General features: G+C 46.0%; 2 protein-coding genes across 10 annotated transcripts in view; both read right to left on the bottom strand.

Annotated features, from left to right (window-relative positions):
• HOXA3 (homeobox A3) overlaps window positions 1-24,664 on the bottom strand; it is a 44,925-nt gene that overhangs the window by 8,276 nt on the left and 11,985 nt on the right. Inside the window, exons 2-5 of one of the 9 annotated variants that reach the window (XM_054815563.1) lie at window positions 16,367-24,663; window positions 10,465-10,655; window positions 9,979-10,098; window positions 6,713-6,791 (exon numbers count right to left, since the gene is read on the bottom strand). The exons of 1 other annotated variant lie outside the window; for it this stretch is intronic. The gene's annotated coding sequence lies outside the window, so the exon portion shown is untranslated. Of the gene's footprint in view, window positions 1-2,755; window positions 6,378-6,712; window positions 6,792-8,708; window positions 9,020-9,343; window positions 9,693-9,978; window positions 10,099-10,464; window positions 10,656-16,366; window position 24,664 lie in introns of those variants that run through there. 7 more of the 9 variants (XM_054815562.1, XM_054815565.1, XM_054815564.1 and 4 more) reach the window with 7 other exon arrangements.
• On the bottom strand, window positions 11,783-14,511 carry HOXA4 (homeobox A4). Its single transcript, XM_054815589.1, has 2 exons — window positions 13,846-14,511; window positions 11,783-13,328 (listed from the first exon to the last, which is right to left on the bottom strand). The coding sequence occupies exons 1-2, from the start codon at window positions 14,438-14,440 to the stop codon at window positions 13,000-13,002; spliced, it is 924 nt and encodes a 307-aa protein (XP_054671564.1). The 5' UTR covers window positions 14,441-14,511; the 3' UTR covers window positions 11,783-12,999.

The following is a 24,664-nucleotide window of genomic DNA, read 5'->3' as shown; positions in this document are numbered from 1 at the left end:
GTTGCATCGGAAGAAAAAAAGTCTTTTTAGTCAATAATCAACCCCGCACTTTTCTTCTGAAACTGCTGATCTGCCATTCGCCCTCTTGCCCGACCAAATAGCGAGAGGCAGCGCTGCGCCCCGACGGAGCCCCCCGGACTGGAGAGGAGGATTTGGCAAGGGAGACAGAGCTGGGGAGTGCAGAAACCTGAGGACGCCGGGGAGCCTGCCTGTTTGGGGAGCCCTGCCGAAAGCCTCTTCCTAGGAGCGCGTTTAAACTTTGGAGCGATGTCCAGCGGGATACTCTGACTACATGTCTGTATTTAAGAGCGGGGACGGGGACGGTGGGGGGAGAGTCTTTTTAAAACTGAAGGGATTTGCAAGGGACTTTAATCGTGAGAACCGAAGTGGTTCATAGGAATACAGAAGTGTTTCCTCCATTCGTCTTACTGCCTGCAAAGTGTATTTTGCGAGATTTCGCCTCTTAGTCCCGTTTCCCCACGCCCCCTCTCTCCCCAAAGAGGTAATTTTAAACATGAGAAGATGATTATTTTTTTTAATGTCTCCTATGATGTCGAGATAAGCGTCCCAACGCACAGATCCCCGCTGCTTTTATCTGTCTTTCCCTCCCAGAGGCCGAATATTTTCTTTCTGCTCCATTCCGCGGAGAGCGATAGGGCTTAGCTCGGGGAGGGACCGGCAGCTTTTGGGGCTGATTCTCAGGTCAGAAACGAGCTGCCTTTTTTTCCCGAAGGGTCCCACTTTGCGGGGCTCACCCCCGCCCCTCTTTCATGGAATTACTCTTAGTTTTCGAATAAAATAATGCCTGTAAAGCGCTTTGTCCTTGGATGCTCCGAAATGGAAGCAGGCAGCACCATAATTCAAGGGTAATTTGGTGGGATCTCTTAGGGATGAAATAGCTAGGCGGGGAATTGCTGGAGAAGGGGACCAATTCTGGAAGTGGTGCCTGTCCAAGTCGTTAGAGAGTTAGGAAGGGATATTAGCTGCCTTAGAGAAGGACTGGACTATCGAAGCAAGCCGTGGTTAATCTGAATTACTGTTTATATTCTCTAACACTACAGAATGGCAACGGACTCTTTGCTATTTGCTCAGCAGACTGAGGTTATTTACACAACTCGCCGAAATCCCCCTCTCCTCCAAAACTCTTCTTGCTTTCTTTTGCTCTAGAGCAGGACTGTATTATTTATGAGTGTTTTAACTGGGTCAATATGCATCCGAACTGGGTCATAAATCAGAAGAAACGCTGCCAAGTAATTGAGCTGCACTTTATTTTTGAGGCACGTTTTGGCCCATTTCAAAATACGGCAGAGCCAACCTTGGCTTTTAGACGCACAGCTGGGAGCGAAACAGCTCTCCTAAGAAAGGACAACGTGCTTCAGTATGGCGAGAAGGGGAAATAGCATTTCTTTGCATCAGTTCTGCTCTGAGAGCGGCTTAAAGAGCAGGAAAGCGAGAAACTAGCCCCAACATCTCCGCCCTGCAGGTCTCCGCAGAACGGCCGCGAATAGCTCCGAGTGGAAATAACATTTTTGTTTGTTTGTTTTCAGCGGAGTTTTTATCATCGTTCGCTTTTCTTCCTCTCTCCTTCGCTTTCTGACCCCCTAGAAGATGAGTAATTACAGGCACCCGGTAACTGGGCACAAAATGGTACAGCAGGAACAGGCGAGAGGCGCGGGCGAACTGGAAGAAAGCGAGCCCCAGCCCTCCGACATTTCCCAAAGCCAGGACACACCGGGGAAATGTCGTTTTATACAGCATCTTGCCCTCCTTGGATAGCCAAGTAATCTTTCATTTTCGTCATTTAAAGTGCATTCTTTATATATAGCTACGCATACATATTTATAAGTATACTTACATATTTATACGTACGGATATATCTATGTAAACGACGGCATGGATATGAATTTAGGACTAGTATACGTCCTCCTAGAAGATAATTTCCACTCCTCCCCTTTTTATTCTCGCTTTCCAGATCCCCATTCAGAGAGAGAGAGGGAAAAAAAGCCCCACATTTCCAAGGCTGATTTATTGTTAAAAGCCATGGCTGGCTCTTGGTTCAGCTCCTTCTCACCGCGGAGAAATAAAGAGGAGCCCCTTGGCTCGTTTGGGAAGGGGAAGCTTTGCCACAGAGCTGAGCGCCCATGCAACCCCTCCGCGCACGGTAAACAAAGTACCACTAAAGCATCATAAATAAAATGGCAGCACGATCGCATACTCATCGATTTACGGAGCGGCTGCGGCCGAACAAACACCCATAAAACAACAACCGCCGCCGCTGCCGTACACTCGAGCACGACCCCGACCGAGGATCATCCCCCCTCCTCCCCCGCATCGTTTTCTCCGACTTCCCCAAATACATAAATAAATAAACACACAAACACACAAATAAAATAAAATAAAATTAAGGGGGGGGGGCAATCCAAAGATGACAATAAAAGAGGCTTCCCATCTCTAGCCGATCATAAATAACGATAAGATGGCAATCGAGGGGCTGGAGCTGAGGCAGCTGGCCATCAACAGCAGTGTGGGATCTCTATGGAGAAAAATAAATAAAGAAGCAAACTCTCCCTGCTCTGCTCGCTGCGAGGGGAGAGTTGAATATTTACCGCAGCAAATTGAAACAAAGGGGGAAGCAGCCTGGCTCCGGGTGCACACACACCGCACGCACACACACGCACTCACTCCAGCCTCTGCTACTGACCTTTGCCTCGAACAGCAATAACTCACCACATAAATGAACAATCAACGGAAATACCTTAAAATAAAATCCATCCTTTCTAACGAAGCATTTCGTCCTCTCGGCTCGACAATAACCTTTCCATAAGGAACGAAAGCTGTCAGCGAAATGGCCAGCTCTTGCGGGGACGGTGATGGGGGCAGGAGGAAAAAAAAAAAATAATAGAAAGCAGTGCTTGCTCTGAACAGAAACTGGAAAAGCGTAATCGCAGACGGAGCCAGACCGGGTCTCCACTCCAAATGCCACAATAATGCGCTGTATTATGTGCTCACGTGGTCATACGTCAACTTAAATCCTTTTATTTGAAATAGGGAATCATTGAAGGAACAGGGTTTCTTAGCGCGAGCCTTTGGTTTTTAAAGCCTTAACCCAATATGTTAAAGAAGAGTTTTAAGGGGGGGGGGGAAATCGAAGAGATGGAGATGACTTGGTGGGGAGATTGGTTTGATTCTTTTTCCTCCCACACCAATATTTCTTTACACAAAGCCCATTGGAAGGTAAGAAGAATTCTTCTCTTAATATGGGATTACGCTGCACTTTGATACTTAGCCTAATTAACAGGCATTTGCTCCTCAGGCCCGCCACTCTGCTCCACCTCGCATGTCGTCTGCAACCCCCGAAGAAAATCCAAATCTTAATACTATTATTTCCAGCCCCCCCTCTAAATGGGACGATTACCAGCCTTTCCCCCACCCCCAGCCGCCTCTGCCCTGCCATTGTACAGGGCTTGCTCAACTCCCACACGCTACAACAGGGCTCCTGTAGAAACTAAAAAGACCTATAATTACCTGACAAAGGCAAAAAAGAGTCTCTTCTAAGAGGCTAGTTGATTTTTGTTCTTGTAACAGACTATGAAGAATACACCTTCTTTCACTGGCGTGGCTCTGAATTTTGCAAAACCTTTTGGGACCTTGCTGTTAAACCTGTGCTTACGCATTTCCTATACATCTAGTTTGAGTGATGCACAAAATTATAGGTTTCTAACGATGAAAAAAAAAAATTGGGGAGGGGGAGCTCTCTGCCTAAGGGGGAAAAAAAATAAAAAAAAGAAAAGAGCAAAGTTGTATGCGGCCCCAGAGTCAGGCAGCTTTGCCTGTGTGCCAACACACCACATCTTCCCTGTAAGATTGTTTAACTTGTGCTATTGACACAATAAGCTAAACAAACAAAAGAAACCCTCAACTCACATAACTTTTCTGGAATAAGTCAAAGAAAAAACAGATAGTTCACGCTTTTAACGTGTTCCTGGTCCAGTTCTGTGACTCCAGCATTTTGCATCGTGATGTATATACCCTTGCCTAAATGCTTCCCCCATCCCCCATGAGCTGGAAGAAAACTTTCAGCTAACTGCATATCCCCTCTTACTGTTTCACCTGCACTTCATTCAACGGAATAGAAGGAATTTTCTTTTTAAAGGTGATTTTTAGTGTTATGGGCAAGACTTATTATACACTCTCACTTGTATTGTAAAAGTGGGCCATTGGAATTTAAACACATCTGTAACAGTGGACATTGCAGCGAAGTCAGTGTGACATTACAGCAGAGAAAGAATTCGCATTTTTTCATATGGAAGTGACTAAGCTAGTAGCATGGTATACATATATTACCCCTCACTAAGACCTGGAATAAAAAATATATACCTTTGAAAAAGAGAGAGCATTAGCCACACACAGGACATGCCCAAGTCTGTAACTACCAGCACGACTATTAACTCCACAGCTCTCGTACTCAACGTAAACCCAGGCTGATAGTTACTGGAGATGGATTCATGAGTCTTTTAAATACAATGCGTTTAGATCCCTTGAAAGAAACACACAGAGAAGTTCTTCTGCAACAATGAAACTGAAATTAATGGGGAATGGAGCAGATATTGAAAAAAGCAAAGCAAGTCTTTCTTGGGGCTATTGTAAAAAGTTATCGACTGCTTTGCGTCAAAAGCAGAAAGATGGCTTTAGAAGTTACAGTCCTGAGCAAATAGAAACTACAAAAGCAATAAATCACAATCATAAGTCAGCTTAAATGCCTTAACGCTAGCTATGGCTATTGGCTTCAAAACTCTGTTTCTATGAACATCTTTATTAGTATTAATGGTCAAGTTAATGCTAAAACTACTGTTTAACAATTAACTTCGTGTATGTGGTAGGGAAACTAATTAATTCTTAAGAAAAGTAACTTCTTGACGTGTGAATACCTTCCGCAGTGTGTGCTTTGGGAGGGCGGAAGGGGGAGCCTGCCTAACTTTGTGCTGTCCTGGATCGCAGCTGTAAATTATTCCCTTCCGCCGATTTTGGAGAAAGCTTTCTATGCTCTAGTATCGTGATTACGAGTTTTCAAACACAAATTCAAATGATCTTGCGAGTCACAGGCGCTAGATTTCCCCCTCCACCTCGTATATTGCTTTGTTCCTGTTTCTGGACCTTCAACATTGTGTTTTATTACCTCGGTGATTTGGAGACCTGAAACACGGTTTCTAGCAGAAAAATGTGGAGTTTATCAGTAGGTCTGCTACTGATTTTTCTGTGCTTTATATACATGGCTTCGAGCTGAGCTGAAATTCCAGGCTCAGTAACAACAAACAGATCTGAGTTCATAACGTGCCTTTGTTAAGAGAGACCCTTTGTGCCAGCTCTGGCATTAATAGCCACTCTTAGCATTAATGTTATTTAAAGTTACATTCAATATAATTAGATTTAGAATTTTTACTGTCTTTCAAGTTTGCCTTTATGCCTGTTGTTAAGAGGTAAGCCTATCACTCCCATGTGGAGACAAAATGGAAATCACCGTACGATACAAGTATTTATTTTCTTGCTTCCTCGAAAGATTTGAAATCTACTGGGACGCAGAGCTGTTTACCTACATCTGTGCGTCTGATAGCGATAAAGTTGGTCTTTGATCATTTCCAAGCAGATAAAAAGAAGCTATCGACTGTGCCCTTACGAGAGAAGTTCTGCTCAGAGTCAGTTGAGTCTGCGAATGCTTGGGCCACTTTAGGAATCCCAAATATCTCTGCACGCAATGCTGTGGGTACATGCCACCCGAGGAAGGTTCCTTCGTATCGTATTTTCGCTTTTAATTTCCTAACACGAGCGTGAATAGACATTTGCAGCGCCTTTTTGTAGTTAAGATTTAAGCAGCCCATTAAGCCAACACAAAGAGCCCTTGTAGTCCTCTAATTTATGGCCGCTTTTAAAAGGTAGTAAAATATATTAATTGTACATCAGCGTCCAAAAATAAACAGGTAAATCTAGCAGGAATTTGAGCTAATTCTATGTAGTCCTTCCCTCTCGGCGGCCGGCATGAGAAAATGGTCACTATGAAAAGCATTACATTTCTCCTGCCAAAGGACCAAGCGCATCAAGGACTCCAGCAAATCTGAACCACCAAACACCGACCTCCGCCGGGTGCAAAGCAGGCCAGGACACACAAATACCCGAAACTTATTCGCGATCCATTCTGGTGCATGCACTCAGACAAAAATCAAGTTTTCTAACATCCCCACATGCATTCCACGTTTACAGGACTGGATGCGGAACTCCTCGAGGAGGCAAAGAGACAATCCGCGATAAGCCACTCAACACCGAAATGCCTCCAACCCGCTCTCCCTCGCCTTACGCCTTTGATTTGGGAAGGAGCTAAGAATGGACAAAGAAATTCTCAACCTCTTTCGCTCTTCAAATGACTTTGCATCCTTCCTGTCCCCAATGCCTTTATAAGGATGGCGATCACTCAGGTCCCGTACACTTCTTTGTCTGCCCAGACACGCGCATTCACCACCCACGGAAGATGAATAGAGCCAATCCAGAAAAAAAAAAAAAATCCAGCTAGGTTAAATATTTATCACAACAACAACAACAACAAAAATCTCATTCCAGCAGGCTTGTTCTGCATGCAGGTACTAGGCAAATGGCTTGCTTACAGCTGCGATCAGCGCAAAAGCAGCGGCCGGCAGCCTCCCGGGCTCTTCCCGGCTCTTACCTCCTCCAGCTGCGCAGAGTTGGGCTGAAGCGCTCCCAGCTTCCACCGCCCCAGCCGAGCGGCTTTTTTTCGGGGCTCCCTGTAAACAAGCAACAAACAGTGCCTTACCGGGGAGTGCAGCGGGAGGAGGTATTTTGCTCCTTCATAAGCAGTACATGGTTTGCCGGGTGCGCTGGGAGAGCCCCGGAGCGGGGCGGGCAGGGATGGAGCGGGCGCGGGATCCCGGCACGGAGCGTGGGTTCCCACCCGGGTGAAAAGCACGGGGAGCTGAGAAATAAAAGCGTGCGGTTGGGTGCTGATTATTTTTTTCTTTTCTTTTCTTTTTTTTCCCGTAGACAGCTATGCCTTCTGTCTCCAAGTGTTTGGAAATATTGTCATTCCAAACTCTTGTTACATGAATGTCTGCTTTATTTTCCTCTGGGAAACCTTTGTTTAGGATCATTTAATCAAGAACAGACATTAAACACAACTCGTGGTGTTCATCTCTGCTGAATAAAACGCGGAAAGGGTTCCATTTTAAATGCGGGGCTTATTGTGGTTGGGCTTTTATTCAAACGGTTAGCCGGGGCCCGATCCTGCCACCACTAACGCAATAAGAGACTAACAATTGACCTCACTGAAGCGGGATCGGGCCCAAACCTTTTTTTTCCCCTTTTTTCCCCCTTTTTTTTTCTTTTTTTTTTTTTCTTTTTTTAAGCACACTGAAAGCCATTGAAGGAGGGGAAAAAAACTGGACGGCTTCTCTTCCCCTAAAATAAACAATACTGCACAATCCAAAGAAGACAATAGTCAAATGATTTGCATGCCACTTACTGAATCACGTTTACTTATGAATATGTCAGATATAATAATGTACCCCCCGTATTCATTCTCTCTAATAAAAGCCATCTAACGCATCTTAAAATTGTCAGTAAATGTAAATGCTAATAATTAAATAACACAGTTCTTGCGGAAGGGTGTCATCTAAGCCTTGGAAATATTAAGTCTGTCTTGGGAGAACTTTTCGAGCAGGGACTTTGCTTTGGTAATTTAGTAGTTCCATAATTACGCTAATAATTTTAAATTTGGTGTTGAACTCCAGTGTACATAAAATCATGCAGTAATAGCCTACTAAGCTGTTTATTACCGTCTCATAAATTTGAGAGCACTGACTGTTAAAATCTACTGGCAAAGACAAAAGAAAATGGAAAGTTCAATCTGCAATCGCAGAGCCCGGGCGCTGCTGCCTGGGGTTATTCTTAGCTCTACCTTTCGGTCCACTCGGCTCCAGCACAGGGGGAACCCCCTGGCATTTTAGGCTCAAACTCATACCTTAGCCGGTTTGATCCCTAATCAATAGTCATGTTACAAACGGCAATAATCATCGATCAAGCGTGTCGTGACTGGGTTGCCCCACTCGTGTTAAATATGGAGCGTGTATCTCAAAATGGTGCCAGCGACTTTCTGTTATTTATTTTGGAGCTATTAAGGCTCCATATTTTACGCTGCCACAGTCCTTTAAACTAAGCTGCTTCTTGAAAGAGTTACTAAGTAGCAATAAAGCACTTTACAAACGCTATGACATTTTTTTTTTTTAAATTTGTTGTTATCCCAAACTCTAATATTCATTGCGGCACTTTAAGTTAGTACATAAATCGTTCAGACTAATGAGTCATAGAGAAATTCGCCCATGACTTTTCCTTTACAATGCTCACTGCCTTTCCATTGCTTTTTTGGTCCTGCATTAGGAGCCGGTGATTTATTAACGCCAGGAAAATTGAACAAAGCAGGTCCTCCTGCACTGTGGCACCCAGCCTTCCACAGTGTGAATTAGAATATTATCAAATGTGTTTGCCTCGGTAACACTTAATCACCAAAAGCTGTAATGTGACCACAAGGCAGCCAAAACAAAGATTTAACATTTCTAAATATTAAACTTGTTAAGCAAATGCTCAGCAGACAAAGCAAGCACAAACAATTAAAGTCATCAAGCTAGAAATACACACTACCTACTTACCAACACAGACCCTACTGCTTGCTTAAGAAGTTTAGAATCTTTCAAGATAAATCAGGTGGGGTTTTTTAAAGGAGGAAAAAGAGGGGAAAAAAAAAAAGAAATAGAAAAACAAACTCCAGTAATAAGAAGTTGAGTTTCACTTCTGAGAGAATCATTCCTAGTGAGGACTGACGGCCACAGATCCATTCCTGACTATCTGCATTAATTATTTAATGAGTCACGTGACCCTAAAGATTAAAATTTCAATATCTCCCCTAGAACAGACGCAACACCTTTATCTGCGAGCGCAGGGATCTTCGTACTTGGGTCCCCTAATCTCTGCTGGCTTTGACAGCTCCTCAGTTTCTAGGGAGAGCGCTTGGGCATTAATAACAGTTTTTTTTCCGCTCTGTACAGCGACATGGGGCAGCTTTGCATCCCCCCAGCCTCCCCAAATTAGCCAGCTGAACCCAAATCCTCATTGTCTGCAGCAGGGGGGAGGCTCTGAGCGCTGCTGGCAGAGGCACAAGGGAATATCAGGGGCGGCATCCCCCAGGGTGCCCTCCGCGGGTCAGTACTGCCTGTCCGCGGGCCCAGGCGGAGCCAGGAGGGCTGCCCGGGACGGGGGCGGGGGGCGGCCGTGGAGTTTCTCCTACCCACGCGGGGATCCCCGACCCCATCGGGACTTGCGTGGGCCGGGCTTCGGCGCCCGGGCAGCGCCGCGCCCGAAGGGCCGGTCCCGGGGCGACCCCCAGGAGGTCCCACCCCGCCGCGGCCCGGCCAGGCCATGAGGCTCCGGACCCAGCAAGACCCTCCGCCCCCCCGGGCCGCGACGTGCGGGGGGCCCCCGGGGCCGCGCCGCCCGACCGGCTCCGGCGGAGGTGTGGGAACGGCGGGCGGGCCCGGGGCTGCCCGGATCGGGCCTCAGAGCGGAGCAGGGGGGGCTGAAGGGGGACCGGAGTTTCATGGCAAGCCTGTCAAGATCTCTGCCTGTGTGAGGGCTCCCCCCACCCCTTCCTCGTTTACAAACACTAGGAAAGAAGGCCACGGGACGGCAAGCTCCCTGAAGGGGAAAAAAAAAAAAAAAAAAAAGGAAAAAAGAAAAAAAGTCTAGCATTGGGTAATCCTCCAATGCAGGATGGCTGTAGTTATTAAATACCACAAGGCGCTTGTCACAGCTGAGTTCCCCGTGTAATAAAACACCAGGTATAGCAAGAGCTTGGAGGAGAATTCAGGAGGGGGACCTGGGAAAAGGAGCATTTTTCTTGGTGGGTTGAGGGGAGGTGGGTACCGGGGTTAACGGCGTGGCGTTCCCTGCAGCCAGCAAATTGACTCCGAGGTGATTTGGTCTTTCTTTGAAATATTGTCAAACTTCCACTTCCAGCGTTTTTGGCCGCGCTCGCCTTTGTGGCTAGAGCAGATAAATCCGTGTGTGAGAGACACCGGGAGAGCGGGAGAGAGGGAGGGGGGGAAAGAGACATTTAGGTCCAAGTGCCGGATTAAAAAGAATACTGTCTTTAAAGGTCAAGGGTTTGAAGGGTCAGTCTGCTTCTCTAAAAAAAACAATTAATGGGATAGAAAATTTGTCCTCTCGGTGAACTCCCGGTTGCCTTAGCAAAGGGAGCACAATGCGAGAATTTAAACTGGACGATGTAATTTTCGAAGTTATTGTAAAGACGGGCGGTATCGGACGGGGAGCAGAGGGCTCCCAGCCCGGGAGCAGCGTCCCGCTCCCAGCACAGGCAGAGGGGGAAGGGGGGGAAAAAGGAAAATTTACCTTAAATGACGATAATCTGCCATGGGGTATTTTGCAGTCCGCTGTTCAATCTCCAACAAGAGAGTGTACATTTTTTAAGCAGACAGCCAAGATGCTGTGTCTTTACACATGACCACTTTTTTTTTTTTTTTTTTCCAGGAAAATCCTTTGCGTCTTCACAGACTTTTCCAAGAGAATGCCTTTCAGAACCGCTGTTGAATTACAAAGAAGTATTTATTGTAGGAGGTGATTAATGATTCTCGCTAAAATTGCTGTTTGCAGCGTGATTTCATTTCTCTTTACAATGGGAGCAAACCAGGTTTATACGCATAGCCTGCACACTAAAGAAATCCTGCATCGCCAGTTAATACGTTTCAGCTGGAATTTTGCTCGGTTGTGCTAATTTTTGGTCTAAATATATTGAGGGATTCTCAAGCAATAAACAAAATGAAGAGTTACACACTTGCGGATAGTAGTTACCTCACAGCTATATTATTCTCCCTTTATAAAGAGGCAGCTGGCAAATTAGGGTTTAGTAAACAGCAATATGTGAGTGGAAGCATGCTTTTCAGGCCTGCTCCTTGGTCAGGTTTGCAGCCAGCAGTGTTTGTTGAGGGTATTTACAGCCGCCACCTCTCTGATGCTGAACATGCTCTGCCAGTGGCATGTTACATTTTTCTGCAGGATGATGATCCGTGCTCCTTGGCCAGGCAGGGATGCTGGCCATATCATTGGGGCCTGGTGCTACCTCACCCAGGGAGTGATGATGCACCCGGTCCTGGAGGCCCTCACTCATGCAAAGAGAAGTATTTTTTCCAAAAAATCCCTCTTGGATGTATTTAGGTGAGTAAATAAGTCTTGGCCTTCAGGCCTTCCCTGGAAAATTTACTAGCACTTGAGTTCCGTCCCATGGCTTTTCCTAGCCGGCTCAATGGTACTCTCTGTTGTGGAAGCCCTGAGCAAGGCTCCCCGTTAGCAGCTCCACTTTGTCTGCGCTCCTTAGCTGCCTGGAAGCAGCGAGATGTGCAGCCTGAGCTGGAAACACTTGAACCCCATTTTGCCACAGTCGTTTCAACAATCTTGGTCAAAAAAACCTTTTGAGTTGTACCCAAATTCATGTTTCCGCCAAGGGTTTCTCAACACATTTCGAAATAGTCTTAAACAGAAAATAAAAGGAAACAGAAACAGAAAAAACAGCTTAGTGAAACTTTAGGTTACCGCCCATGTATTCCCCTTCAAAAGTGCTAGCCAATTGAGACATCATAATCGGGCGAAAATGAACGAATAAATCACGACTGGCTAAAGATTTAAAGTGTTATCATGGGGAGCATGTGTGACTTCTCCTCCAGCAAAACCCGTCATGGGAGCTTATTGGCTCGCAGTAGAAGCACAATTTCTCTGTAACGCAGCTGGAAATAGTCGTGCGGACAGCGATGAAGAGCCGGACTAATTCTGCCATAAGTCGGCTAAAGATAATACCACTCACCTATACAACGAAGCAAGACCTTTCCTTGTCCTACAGCGCTCTTTTTCCCAGCCAGACAATTAGGAGTCAGGACGTTTTTCACTATATTTAAAGCAACCATTACCTTATTGACAAGATGAATCCAAGTTAAAACAATACATTAAACCGTTGTTTTTCATTCCTGGTGCCAACACCAGCCAAGCACAAGGTGGATGAAACAGCACTAAGTGGACTTGTGTTTCAAGCGTTTAATTCTTTTGTACAGAATAATCTTTATTACCAGCATTTGGCACTGTTATACATTACACCAAAAATCCACAAATTGTACATGGACCCAAACGATTTAGACGGTGCCAAATATGAAGACAGCAACAGCCTTTATAGCAATATTTCTTTAAATAAATGCAATATGGAATGTGGAGAAAAACTAATAGATCACAGCTACTGCGGGGGCTACACTTAAAACCAGTTAAGTTACCTTTGATACATAAAACATTTTCCTTTAGACAGCGTAAGGGGACATTTTTTATAAGTCTTTAACCTTCCGTGGACGTGTTCGTTTTCTCTCCCGTGTTGGTGTGTGTGTGCATACGTGCGTGTGCACCCTCATACACACACACACACGCACGCACGCGGGAATCCACGAACACGCCACGAAACAGCGTTATTCGAGTCAATGCCTTACACAAGTGTCTCGCGAGGTCTTTGCTTTGTTTTAACCGTCTTTTATTTTTAAAGTGTTCTCTAAAAAAAAAAAAAAAAAAAAAGGAGAAAAGAAGAAAGAGTCCGTCTTAGGTACAGAGAATTCGTCCGTGACAGCATCCAGCCCTCTCTTACACCGAGGGCAAGGCAGTGTTTCCATAAATAGAAAAAAAATGATGGGCATGGAACCATTATCTATATACAATGTAGACAATCGTCCGGGTTTTGGTTTAAACATGTACCCGTTCTTGGGCACGTCTCGTCTTCCTTTCCTGCTCCTGTTTTGTTTTACACAGTTGTTTGGTCCAAACGGCCAGCCTCCACCACGGGGCAGCTGGAAAACCCCAATAGATAGGTAAATATATATATATTAAAAAAAAAAAAAGTATTTATAACGCGGCTGCGTTGGGTGTAGCCCCATCGAGTGGATGGGGGTGGCCCTGTGTCTGTGCTTTGGACTGCTGGCTCAGTGTGGACTGGTTTGAGGAGCGCATCTTTGTGTTAGGCAGTTTATGGTCTTTCTTCCACTTCATGCGCCTGTTCTGGAACCAGATCTTGACCTGGCGCTCGGAGAGGCAGAGAGTGTGCGCGATCTCGATGCGTCGCCTCCTGGTCAGGTAGCGATTGAAGTGGAACTCCTTCTCCAGCTCCAGGACCTGCTGTCTGGTGTAGGCAGTGCGAGACCTCTTGGGCTCCCCTCCGTTGTAATTGGGATTGACTGAAACGTGCACACACAGGCAAACGCACACACGCGGAGGGGAAAGAAGGGGGGGGGGGGGAAAGCGATGGAACATAATCATTATATAATAACTTGACACCAGGTTCACATAAGATACATAAACGGCAAGAAAAATTGTTTCACAGCCTATCGACAGTGGGGACAATCGAGGAGCAATAAAAAATGGTGATGGGCATTTGGGTTAGAAGAAAAGCTTCAAAGACACATGGCCCAGAGCCACTGCAGGGCAATTAAATTTATGGGGGCTATAATTACTGCCCTAACAGTTTGGCGTCTCGTAAATCTTTTGATAAAGGACCCCGGATACAAAAGGTTTCTCACTTTTTCTTTTTTTTTTTTTCTTTTTTTTATTATTATTATTATTAGGAAACTCGAAGGGAGAAGGACGGGGGAAAAAAAGCCACACACGCAACGACCCATCCCGGCCCCGGGAGCACCCTCCCCCCCCCCTCCTCTGCAGGCGCATCCCCACCTCCCCCTGGCAAGGGCAACTCACCCGTGCTCACATGGATCTTCTTCATCCAGGGGTAGACCACCGGCTCCTTCCCCTTCAGCCCGGGCAGGCTCTTGTCGGGCAGCAGCGGGCAACCGGGCCCGGTGCCGGCCCCGGCGGCGGGGGCCGCTTCGCAGCGGCGCTGCAGGGCATGGCCTGGGAGCAGGGGCTGGGGCGGGCCGGGGTGACCCTTGGCGGGCGGCGGCGGCGGCGGCGAGGCGCCCGGGGGCGGCTGCTCGGGGCCCGGGGCGGCGCTGCCGGCGCTGCTGTAGCTGTAGGGCGCCTGGGGGTAGGAGGGTGCCTGCGCGGGGTAGAGCGCCTCGGGAGGCGGCCCCGGCGGCCCCGGCGGCGCCGCGGGAGCCTGGTAGCCCGGTTCCCGGCGCGGACGCGGGAAGTACTCAGGCAGCGCCGGGCCCGGGTGCGCGGCATGCAGGTGCGGCGGCGGAGGTGGCGGCGGCGGCGGGGCGTGCGGGTGCGGGTGGTGCGGGTGGTAGCTGGCGGAGCTGCCGGCGCTGCCGCTGTGCTGCGTGTACTCCTCGCAGGGAGGGAATTTGGGTTCGATGTAGTTGGAGTTTATCAAAAACGAACTCATGGTCATTAATTTGTGAAGTGCAAAAATACTAATTTTTCTCGCGTTGTCGTTTTTCTGGGCTCGGCGAGGCCCCTCCCCTTCCCCCCTCCCTCCCCTCCCTCCCTCTCCCCCTCCCGCTGCTGTCAAGTGCTTGCCGCTGCCAAAGTTTGGGCCTCCCGCTTCCCCCCCCCCCCCCCGCCGCTTCCCCGCCGCACTCCCCTCCCTTCCTCTCTTCCCACCCCTGGAGCGCCTACAACACACACAACGCACACGCACACACACACACACGCCTCCCCCCCCAATCACCACCTGACCGCCAGCGCCAATTACCGCGCGGGGCCGCGGACCCCGGATCAGGAAATGGAAGGAGGGCGAGCGGCCGTGGGGCAGCTCCGCGCCCGCGGACCCACCGTGGGGGCCGCTCCCGGAGGCCGATGCCGCCGCGCCTCCTCCCCGGGCGGCGGCTGGCCGCTGACGGAGCGCCCCGCCGGGGGCTGCCGAACGCCCGCGCCCCTCGTCCGCTCCTCACCAGCGTCCCCGGCTCCTCCCGCCCGTCGACCCGGGCCGCGTCCAGCAGTCGCAATGTCAAGCGAGAAAAAACTAATCCAGCTCTGACAGTCTTCCCCCCCCCAGCACTTTTTGTTTCTCCATTCCCCCGCGGGAGAGCGTAGGAAGCGGGGCGAGGAAGCGGAGCGCAGCCCAGCTGCGTGATCCAGAGGGAGGCAGGCATTGCACAAGGCGTTGCACAATCCTTTTAAACAAGCCCATCTCCAAGTGCCTGGAGTCGGGGCTGCGCGCAGGCAGAGGGCGGCAGCGGCTGCCGGGCACAGGCCACCAGCAGCCCTCCGGGGTCTGCCCCCAGCGCCCCGCCGCTGCCTACCGCAGGCGGCCGGGAACTCTGGGGCTAGCCCTTCGCAACTTTGAAGCCGTGCTAACTGGAGGAATAGATGCAAAAGTTAGTATGAAGGTGGCGGGAAGGCCGAGGAAGAGTCCTCGAGTGGCTTGCGGGGTGCGAGGGATATAGCAAGCCTGAAAATAACGGAGAGGAGAGGGGGAAGGGAGAGAAGGGAAGGCGGACACGACGGTATCAAATACTTCCTACCGGCGATCGCAGGGCTTACTGCGAGCATCCTTCCCCGCGGAGGACCGGTTTCCAAACTACGAATTTAAGTCCGTCAGTTTGGTATGCCTCGTCTTGGGTTTATTACTTAATTTTCAATTCCACGAGAAATCGCTAGCGCCTTCGCAGAAGTAACTCGCAGACCCTGGCGTAGGAGGGAGAGGGCACTCGGGCACTTCTGCGTTGCTAAAACTGAGACTGTTAACGATATTTGCAGCTCAGAGGGAAAAGAGGCAACCGCCCTGACCTTAGGTAATTGAAAATTGATGGTTAAACTAATTACGAGCTTATTCTAAGGGGGGGGGGGAGGGAGAGAATACTTATTGAACGTCAGCTAGCCTCATACATTCGGAGTTAGAAGCGAACTTTTCGGATTTTTTTTTCTCCTTTTCAGGAAAGCATATAACCACATAGAAATATTTACCGCACCCTTCGAGAATATAATTGCTGAGTGGGTAATCTCATCTGCTGGTATGGGAAAATACATCTAATATATCAAGCGTAAATATGATACGTTTTAGATCTTGCCCTCCTAAAGATATTACATTAACAGTTACTCTGGTTTAAATTCAGATTATTGTCTTTTGCAGTTTTATACATAATGGATACATGCAATAAAATTCTATTTGAATATATATTCTGTCTAACAAGACACACATCGTATCGATTTATATTTTATACACACACACACGCACGCATATTGCAGGCGGCTTGTAATATGTTAGAACATTTCCAGCACTTGGGTATACTGGGGTACTTATCTAAACAATCACTCATTTCCTCCTCCTATCGAATGTCTAATTTGTAAAGAGAGTTAAAACACATTTACTTACTCATTTCCAACAGCACATCTATGGAACTCTTTAACTGGGGTAATAGATAAGTTTCTCTATTTACTCTGCATGGAGAGGAAATGCGGTTACGCACACGCACAGAGAGAAAGCCGCAACTGTTCGACAACACACATTTGACAGGAAAGGGGAGATTGTTTTATTTATATTTTTAAAAAACTCAACAACAACAAACAAACCAAAAAACCCAACAGCAACCCATGTTGGAAAAGAATAAAGCTCCCATATACGTGTCTTTAAAAAATAAAGATTGCCAAAGTCCACCACGAGCAGAGAACATTTTCCCGGCGTAGAAAGATCCATGCACACATACAGACACATACGTACAAATACCTGCTGGGCAGCACCAGATGAATTACACTGGGTTATCGTAAATATTATCCTCGGCATAAGTCCTGAGACACTATGGCCAGAGCATTACAGCAGGCTGCCGTGCTCCCAAGCCACGGTAAAACACAACGAAAAGTGGTGTCTCGGTTTGTAAGCTCAGCGCTATATTGGGAGAGCTGACGGGGCTCTGTTTCGTATTATTTACCGTGATTAGATCTCAAAGTATACTTGTTTCTCTGCGCCTCTTTCTACCGTGGGGCTCTGGCGCTCGGTTACAGAGAGAAGGATGCAATTTTGTATACGACTGTAAATCTGCAAGGTGACCTGAGCTGCTCAGCTGAAGTCTGTTTTTTTCGTGTGGCTCTATTACTCTGCGAAGATGTGCTGAGGCAGGACCTCCAAAAGGCCTGTTCCATGTCTTTGTGGTTTTGTTATCATAAACAAGAACCCAGCCAAGACCACCAAGTGTTATCTTGCACACGGCCATTTCGACATTTTACTGCAAGATTTATGGCTGTAATAAACAATCTCAGAAACCCTTTTTTTCCCCGGTACTTCCCTTTAACAAACTTGTAGCATCATCCTAAGCTCTCAAAGAAAGAAAAGGAGAGGAAAAATAGGCCAGCTCCCTTATTTTTCCAGAAGGACTCGATTTCACTGGCGAAGGAGAATTTAATCAGTTAATAAAGGAGCGAGAGTTTCCTGGCCGAGGCTGGCCGGGAGGGAGATGGGGACCGCACTGGAATTAAGTTGAGAGGCAGAGAGTTAATTTCCATGCACCCAGAAGAGCCAACCTCATACATACCCAAAGAGGGGGAAAAGGGATCCCCCTTTTTCTTGTGAAACAGGCAAGCACTCCTGCTACCTCCATATGCGCGGCTAAAGCGTAATTACCCCGAAAGAGAAAATAATAACAAATGTAGTAATAATAATAATAATGATGATGATGATGGTAATAATAATAATAATAATAATAATAATAATAATACAAGTCAACCTTTCGCCGTGCCCGGGCATCCTCCACCGAGAGTGGTAGGAGGAGGAAGAATCGGACTAGCAGCCTGGTTTGAATTTGATTTGAACCATTTTGAATATATTTAGCCCCAGCTTTCCCCTCTTGAATGCGAGGCTGTCCCAAGTTTCAAAGTGACCGAAAAGTGACACCGTGTGCATTTTGTTTCTTATTAATCTTACACATTGACAGTCTTTGTTAAATAACAAGGCGTGCCCTTCACCAGGCGACATTTTCATATTTGTTAGACGCGGTGACCTGAAGTTCACCTCGGCCTTGGACTTAGTTTTTCTAAAAGGTCTATAACAGTGTCTTTTAGATAGCGGGGTGCTTTGCCCAGGTCACTACTTCTAAGAGAAAATTAAGAAAAAATCGCGGGAAAATGTAAACGTTATGGAATGTATCGACTGTATTCCCTCCTTTGTTCCTGGGAATGATACAGCCCCCGAGGCTGCTCCTGCCTCCGCGGACGGGAGCGCTCCTTTCCTGTGGTCGCTGCCGGGGCAATGCCCGCAGTTTTGCCCCAAGTTCAGCATTTGCTAAAAGCGGTGACTTCCCTGGTACTGGGGTTCCTCTTAACAACGGGATGGTTGGCGGGATTTGCTCGCTCTGTCCTGGCGCGGTTAAATAAACACACGTAAAATGTGATTTGTGCCCGGATTTTAAATTAATGGTCTTTCGAGCAGACCTTCCACGCCAGAGAGCACTGTGCTGAATGCAGAGAGTGAAAGGACAGAAAGAGTTCGTCTCAAATTATTAACTGTTCTGCTCCAGGTTGTTACCTATTTTTTTTAAAGGAATAATTTAAACAAGAATTCAGAAGAGTCGATATTTATTGAAGTCGCTGTTTCAACTTCTTTGAAAATATTCTCATTGATATTTTTATTCTAAACCAGATTCAAAATACGGAATTCGAGCCACTAATTGTTTTGGTGAGGAAGCAAATGGATTTCAGTCACCTACCCTTGAGTAAGCCAGTTATAGTAACAGCTTTCGTTCTGGGTATATCAAAGACGCATTGTTATTCTTGGAAACAATCTGCTTGCTATTCTCTAACAAAATAGATATTTGGCTACGGGTTTTAGCTTGTTATCAGGCTTCGCTCTTACACCAAATAAATACTCTGGATGTGAAAGGTTATATATTATCTCCAGCAAGGGCAGGCTCCCCAAACGTGCAGTGCCAGGGCTCACTACCAGTAACAGCAGCAATTTGTGAACAACGTCTGCACGCCGAGCAAACACTTGCATTATAGACTTTCCAGACTTCAGCAGGTACTTTAGGCAAAATCTCTAATAATCACTTTGGCTAATCTGAAATCTAACTCCTCGCATATTTGTTCCCAAGAAATAGCGCTTGACTGCCACGATCCAGCTGTGTATCTGGGAAATAATTCACGCGTACCAGCTACACAGAGGCCGGTGTAGCCTCCTGCCTTGGAGGTCGAAAGGCAGCTATGCATGGATGGGGGTGAGGTGCGCTCTTTCTCAGACTTCCTCGTCGCCCTGTCACCTTCTCCACACCTTTCATATCTGCTTATGAATATTTGGGTCTATCCTTTCCCTCTTCCATCCTCGTCCTCATCATTTCAGGCTGAATCCGATTTACAGTGATCTCCCCCAGAATGAAATTCCCTGTGCAATATTGGCCAGTTCTCCCTACAGACGCGCCTGACCCAGGAGCTAAAACTTCATCACCGAGGCGGCGCTGGGAACAAAAATTCCCAGCAATGTGGGAATAAGTCTCTGCGCAAAGAAATCCCAATAAACTTTTTCTTTGGGGAGAGAGGGGGGCGGGGGGATGGATGGAGGGAAAACAATCCTCCCTGCTCCCCATTTCGCTGGGAACTGCTGCCTCGGGTAATTCCAGAAGGCTGTGAGATCACTCCAAATCACGGAGAGGTGCAGGGCGCCAGCTTCTCCGCAACATTTTCCGTCGGTAGCACAACACGGCCTCACCGCTCCGCATTTTAAACGAGCTCCTTCGGACCAAACGTATAACCCGTATTATCTCCAGTATGTCCTGTTTAAGCACAGTTTAGCGGTCGCTACAGAAATGAGAGCAAAAACAAAGGCGCGGCTAGGATCGATACACGCGTTAATAGCTTCGCTCCTATCTTATCTTCCTGCCATTTTGCAAAGTGAGAAGGCTTAACATTAAACCTCTTAAAGCAGGTTATTATATAATAAACAAGGGTGAAACATTTTGCTACCTGACTCTCGGAGGAAGCAGCAGCAGCGGCTGTGTATGGGGTAACACGCGTGTTTACCTGCCGCGGCTGAACCCGAGATATTCAGACACAAATGTGGCCGATAATTCAAGATGAAATACAACGTGTATTACTCTTGAAAAGAGGAATTTTCTATCCTTTCCTCGGTAATTGAGGTCATTCAGCCAGTAGGGTTCACCTGGAGTCCATACTGTGATACACACGTAACTCAAAGCTATTTTATCTTTTGTGCTGATAGTCAAGATCTCGGCTATAACATTGACATCAAACTCTGTCTGGGCGAATGACTAAGAGTGGTGCAAAACGTAAACTTTTGACCCTCAACTTTTTGACCTGCAGTTGTAACGCCCTTAACCACAAAGATATACAAAAGCTATGCAGCTTCTTTTAGGAGTAAGAGACTCGCACTGTTTGTTTCAATAGTTCTGCCGTTTCCCCCAGCTTTCGAAGGGCTTTTTTTTTTTTTTTTCCTTTTTCCTTCTTGCTGTCGAGAAATCGGATACTTTTGCATTTTTAATTATTGCCTTTTTTTTTTCCTTGCCTTTCTTTTCTTTAATCTCGCAGCTTTGTAAAGTGCTGTTAAATCAGTTCGCACAGCCTTTCGGCAGCGTTGGAGGGAAGCCTGTTACTCAAAGGCGCTATATGGTTACAATTGCAGGTGAAATGCTGGGTAAGTTCTGGGCGTGAGGTTGGAAGGAATGTAGCGACGAGCGTTGGGGGAAAAGCTGCAGCTCTCTGCTACGAGGGTCTTAGTCATTTCTCCTTGATTTAAACATAAAGAAACAACTCTAATTGTTTGCGAAGCCTTGTCTAGGCAAACGAGTTGACTGTGAACTTGGTCTAAAGCGAGCTCTGCTGGTGATTCCTAGGGTGTGCAGATTTATCTTTTCTGCATTTACTTAACCTGGCAGTGAACTGCACGGGCTGCCATTTGTTATCCAGAGACAGACTTCACCTCAAGCAAGGACTGTTCCACAAAATTGCAATAATTACCCAATAACCTTCATAGCAAATATTATTATTGAAAAGACATTTTTTTGGGGAGGGGATATAGGAAAGATTCCTTATGCGTGCTATAAGGCGAAATCCTTGCAAATTTTACATGCTTTTTATGTCAGATTTGATATTATTTGTGCATGTAGCTACAGGAACATGTGACTGCGATGGTCCATGAGTATTTGCCTTCCAGAGAGACATTAGTGAGGATGCTTTAATTTGAAAGGGATAATATTTTCAAAGATGACCAGGCGGCTGTGGGAGCTATGTTTTTGCGCTCTGGCTGGCAACTCTAGCAACAAATTGGGGAGATTTTAAGGGCAGAAAAGAGAAGGAGCTAAGAAAGCAAAGCGATGTCTTAACTTGGTCAGGAGATTTACTTATGTCTGCATTTAATGCGTTAAATCTGTATTTGCGGGGAGGGAAAAGGCATTGCTCCAGTATCCAGGGTTGGAAATCGAAACCTCCTGATCCGCCCCTCATGATCTGTTCCATTCAATTTCCCATGAAGCAGATTGCAAACCCCTCTATTGTCACCCTTCCACAGATACACACTTATTAAATGTAAGGAAATGGCAGAATAATAATTTCCCCGTAATGTTCTGCAATTAGGGCGTTTGCAGGGCTTAGGCAAGGCTGCAGAGCTGTAATTTACGGATGACTTTCCATCGGATTGTTATATTTCTGGTTTAGAGAAAGTTATGCCTTGCAAAGTCACTAGTTACACACATTAAGAGAGTTGCCTAATCTTTAATTGGCCTTACGCTTAGACATGACACACTACACTCAAGTATTTCTTTCAAAGGATTAGGTAAACTATATTTCAAATCGCAGAACGCCACTTGCCATGCCTAAAGTAAAACAAACTCGCACGCATTAATCCCCCAAACACAGTAGAAAAATAATGTGCGCAGATAAGACCTCTCTCCTGATTCCCAGCGATTATTCTCCATGACGTTTTCCCTCGGAAAACAATTAGGACCTGGCAATATTTTGGTAGAGTTCGGCAGTCTGGGGTTGTTTGAATTTCAAATTTCAAAGCGGATTAGAAAATCTTAATGCGTTTCTGGATTTGAATGGCTTCAACTGTCCTGCTTAGGACAGGGCAGGGCCAGAAATGTGGAGAAGTTGTCATTTCTAGCTAACTTTCTTTTGTTGTTAGAGAGTTTCTTGCAGTACGGGCGGGTTTATATGCTTGTAGGTTTGGGGATGTTTTTCTTTTCCGTAGTTTTTGAATCTCTATACACTGCTTTACGTGGAATATGCTCCAGAAGCCACATTCAAAAACGTGAAAATATGCAGTAGCAAATCTTTTCGCTCTAGACAATGAAAAATTACAATCCGCGATGATATCCAGGTTCCTAAAATATTAGTCGAACGGGTGTGCGTGTGTGTTGGTATATTCTCCAGATAATTCAAATAACGCAGAGCTGTTGAATATTGAATAATTGTGAATGGTTTGTGTCTAGTATCATTCCCGTTTAAAAGAGAAGGATTTTCCTTGGAAAAGGACCCGAATATAAAAGAAGCCCAAATTTCTAAAGGGTTTTCATGCCTTTGCCTCAAACTATAAAATTTTATGGTATATAATATAATATAATACACGCCTATCATATATAACTTTCTGGTATTCCTATTGATGAAAATGTGACAGCTAGTGTACTATAAAATCTCCAGCTGTTTATTACGGAAATGATTTTCAAATGTGCTTTTGGATATGCGCTTTTAAAGACTTTGACTTTTTTTAACATAAAGTATATGCATATGTGCTTGTTTAGTGTTCATAGGAAGATACACAGACACAAAGGCTTTGGACTTCATTTATCTTACGAAGGGGTTGACTCTAAATATTAAATATTTGTATTACTGTGAGATCTTTGAGCTGAGTCAACCTTACATACTACCGTTTCTTTAACCTTAAAGGCAAGTAAATTAAAAATAGGGATCAGTCGGCAACGTGCAGACCTTGCAGAGGTACGTAACAACCTTACCCTCCTGTACCTCTGTGCCTTTCTCTTATTTTTGCTCACAGTAGCAGATAGAGTCTAAACCGCAATATTCAAATGGGATAGCACTAGCGAAATAAAACAAAGCCCTTCTCCCAGCTCACATCAAACCACCCTGTTCTTTTGCAAACCCGAGTTTATGACACATGAAGGCAAACAATGCGATCTGCTGAATTCCTGCTACTCCAAACCTGAGCAGAGAAAGATACTCACAGCTGGTTTGGAGATAGATATAGATATATACACACACATACACACATATATATGTGCATATATGAGGCAATTCTCAAATCTCTTCCCTAGCCCCTCGACTAGTTGGTCTGCAGCCCCTGAGATCACTTGCCTAACTAACAGCTCTAAGGGTAAGGATCAGGCCTTAATGCTACCCAGAGAAAGACAGAGTTCCTTTCACCCTTTCATTCAAGTCCTGGAAATTCAAAGACTAAAGTTAAATCCGGCCATAAAGTTTATTGCTGAGTAATCACACTCTAGTGAGAACAGTCCACTTAAATAAAAAGAATGTTGAAGTAAACACGCAGCTGGGGCCTACCCCACAATGGCAGCCAGCAATATAAGGCAGAGAGGGAGAGAGCAGAGCTAGGGGGATATTTACAATCTTCAATAAACCAAGCCCGTATTTCATAATTTGCAGCACTCTAATGACCTGTAGTCTCTTGTATTAATGCTACAAGTTACAGTCAATTGGTTCGCTTAAAAAAAAAAAAGTCACAGGAACCTATATATGTATACACACGTACGCACCCTTTGTATACATAAATAAATAGATATTAGACACACATATGCATGTGCATGGCTTTATACAGGCGCATACATCAATTTGTACATGCATGCACACATGCACATAATTTAAATATATTTATATTTATGCAATTACATATAGGATCTGGAAAAAGTTACAGCAATGTTATAAATGCGCATCCCCGAAACACATTACACACTCACAGATGGACATATATACATAGCTAAAGCTTTCTGCACAACCCAATACAGAAAATAGGAATTTTAAGCACTCCAATACAGTCTGTGCCATTTTAATACTAGCTCTGATGTGCAACATATTTCACCAATCTAAAGATTATTACCATATCAGCACGCCTCCAACTCTATCATGCCTACATAAGACACTGCCCAGATAATATCAAGCCCTATCTATTTTGTTTCCCCTTTTTTTAATCGCCTGCAGTAACTACTCTTTGCTAAACAAAACCTCTCCAAACTTGGAGAGTCTATTGGAGCAAAGGAAGTAATTATCTTCTGCGGTAGTCAAAGTGATTAAAGCTAGGCCCCAAAATCCATCTCTGCCAAAGTCGCTTATTGTGGTTTACTTTGATTTGATCGTTAAAATAGAGAGCTAGCTGCTGCGAGTGAAGGGATGGGGGGGATTTGCAGCGCAACCTGGATCATTAGTGGTTGATCCTGCCTCTCGGGCTCGGTGGGACCGTCCTGAAAAGCTCCAGGCGGAGAGGAAGGGAAAGAGAAAGAGAAAGAAAGAGAGAGGCGAGAGGCAGCGAGAGCGAGTGGGAGCCTCGGCTTCCCCACTGTACAAATAAACTTTAAGGAACTTGTGCACAAAACTTACCTTTGACTTGCAAGGAGCCATTTTTCATACAGTATTGAGAACTTGTGGTTTGGATACTTCTGTCCCTAAACCTGACAATTTGAATGGCCAGGAGGCACACGTAGCC

The sequence above is a fragment of the Grus americana genome, chromosome 2, assembly GCF_028858705.1.
Source record: "Grus americana isolate bGruAme1 chromosome 2, bGruAme1.mat, whole genome shotgun sequence".
NCBI classification, from domain to species: domain Eukaryota; kingdom Metazoa; phylum Chordata; class Aves; order Gruiformes; family Gruidae; genus Grus; species Grus americana.
The sequence above is the reverse complement of the archived record's forward strand: the minus strand, read 5'-3'. Positions and strand labels throughout refer to the sequence as shown.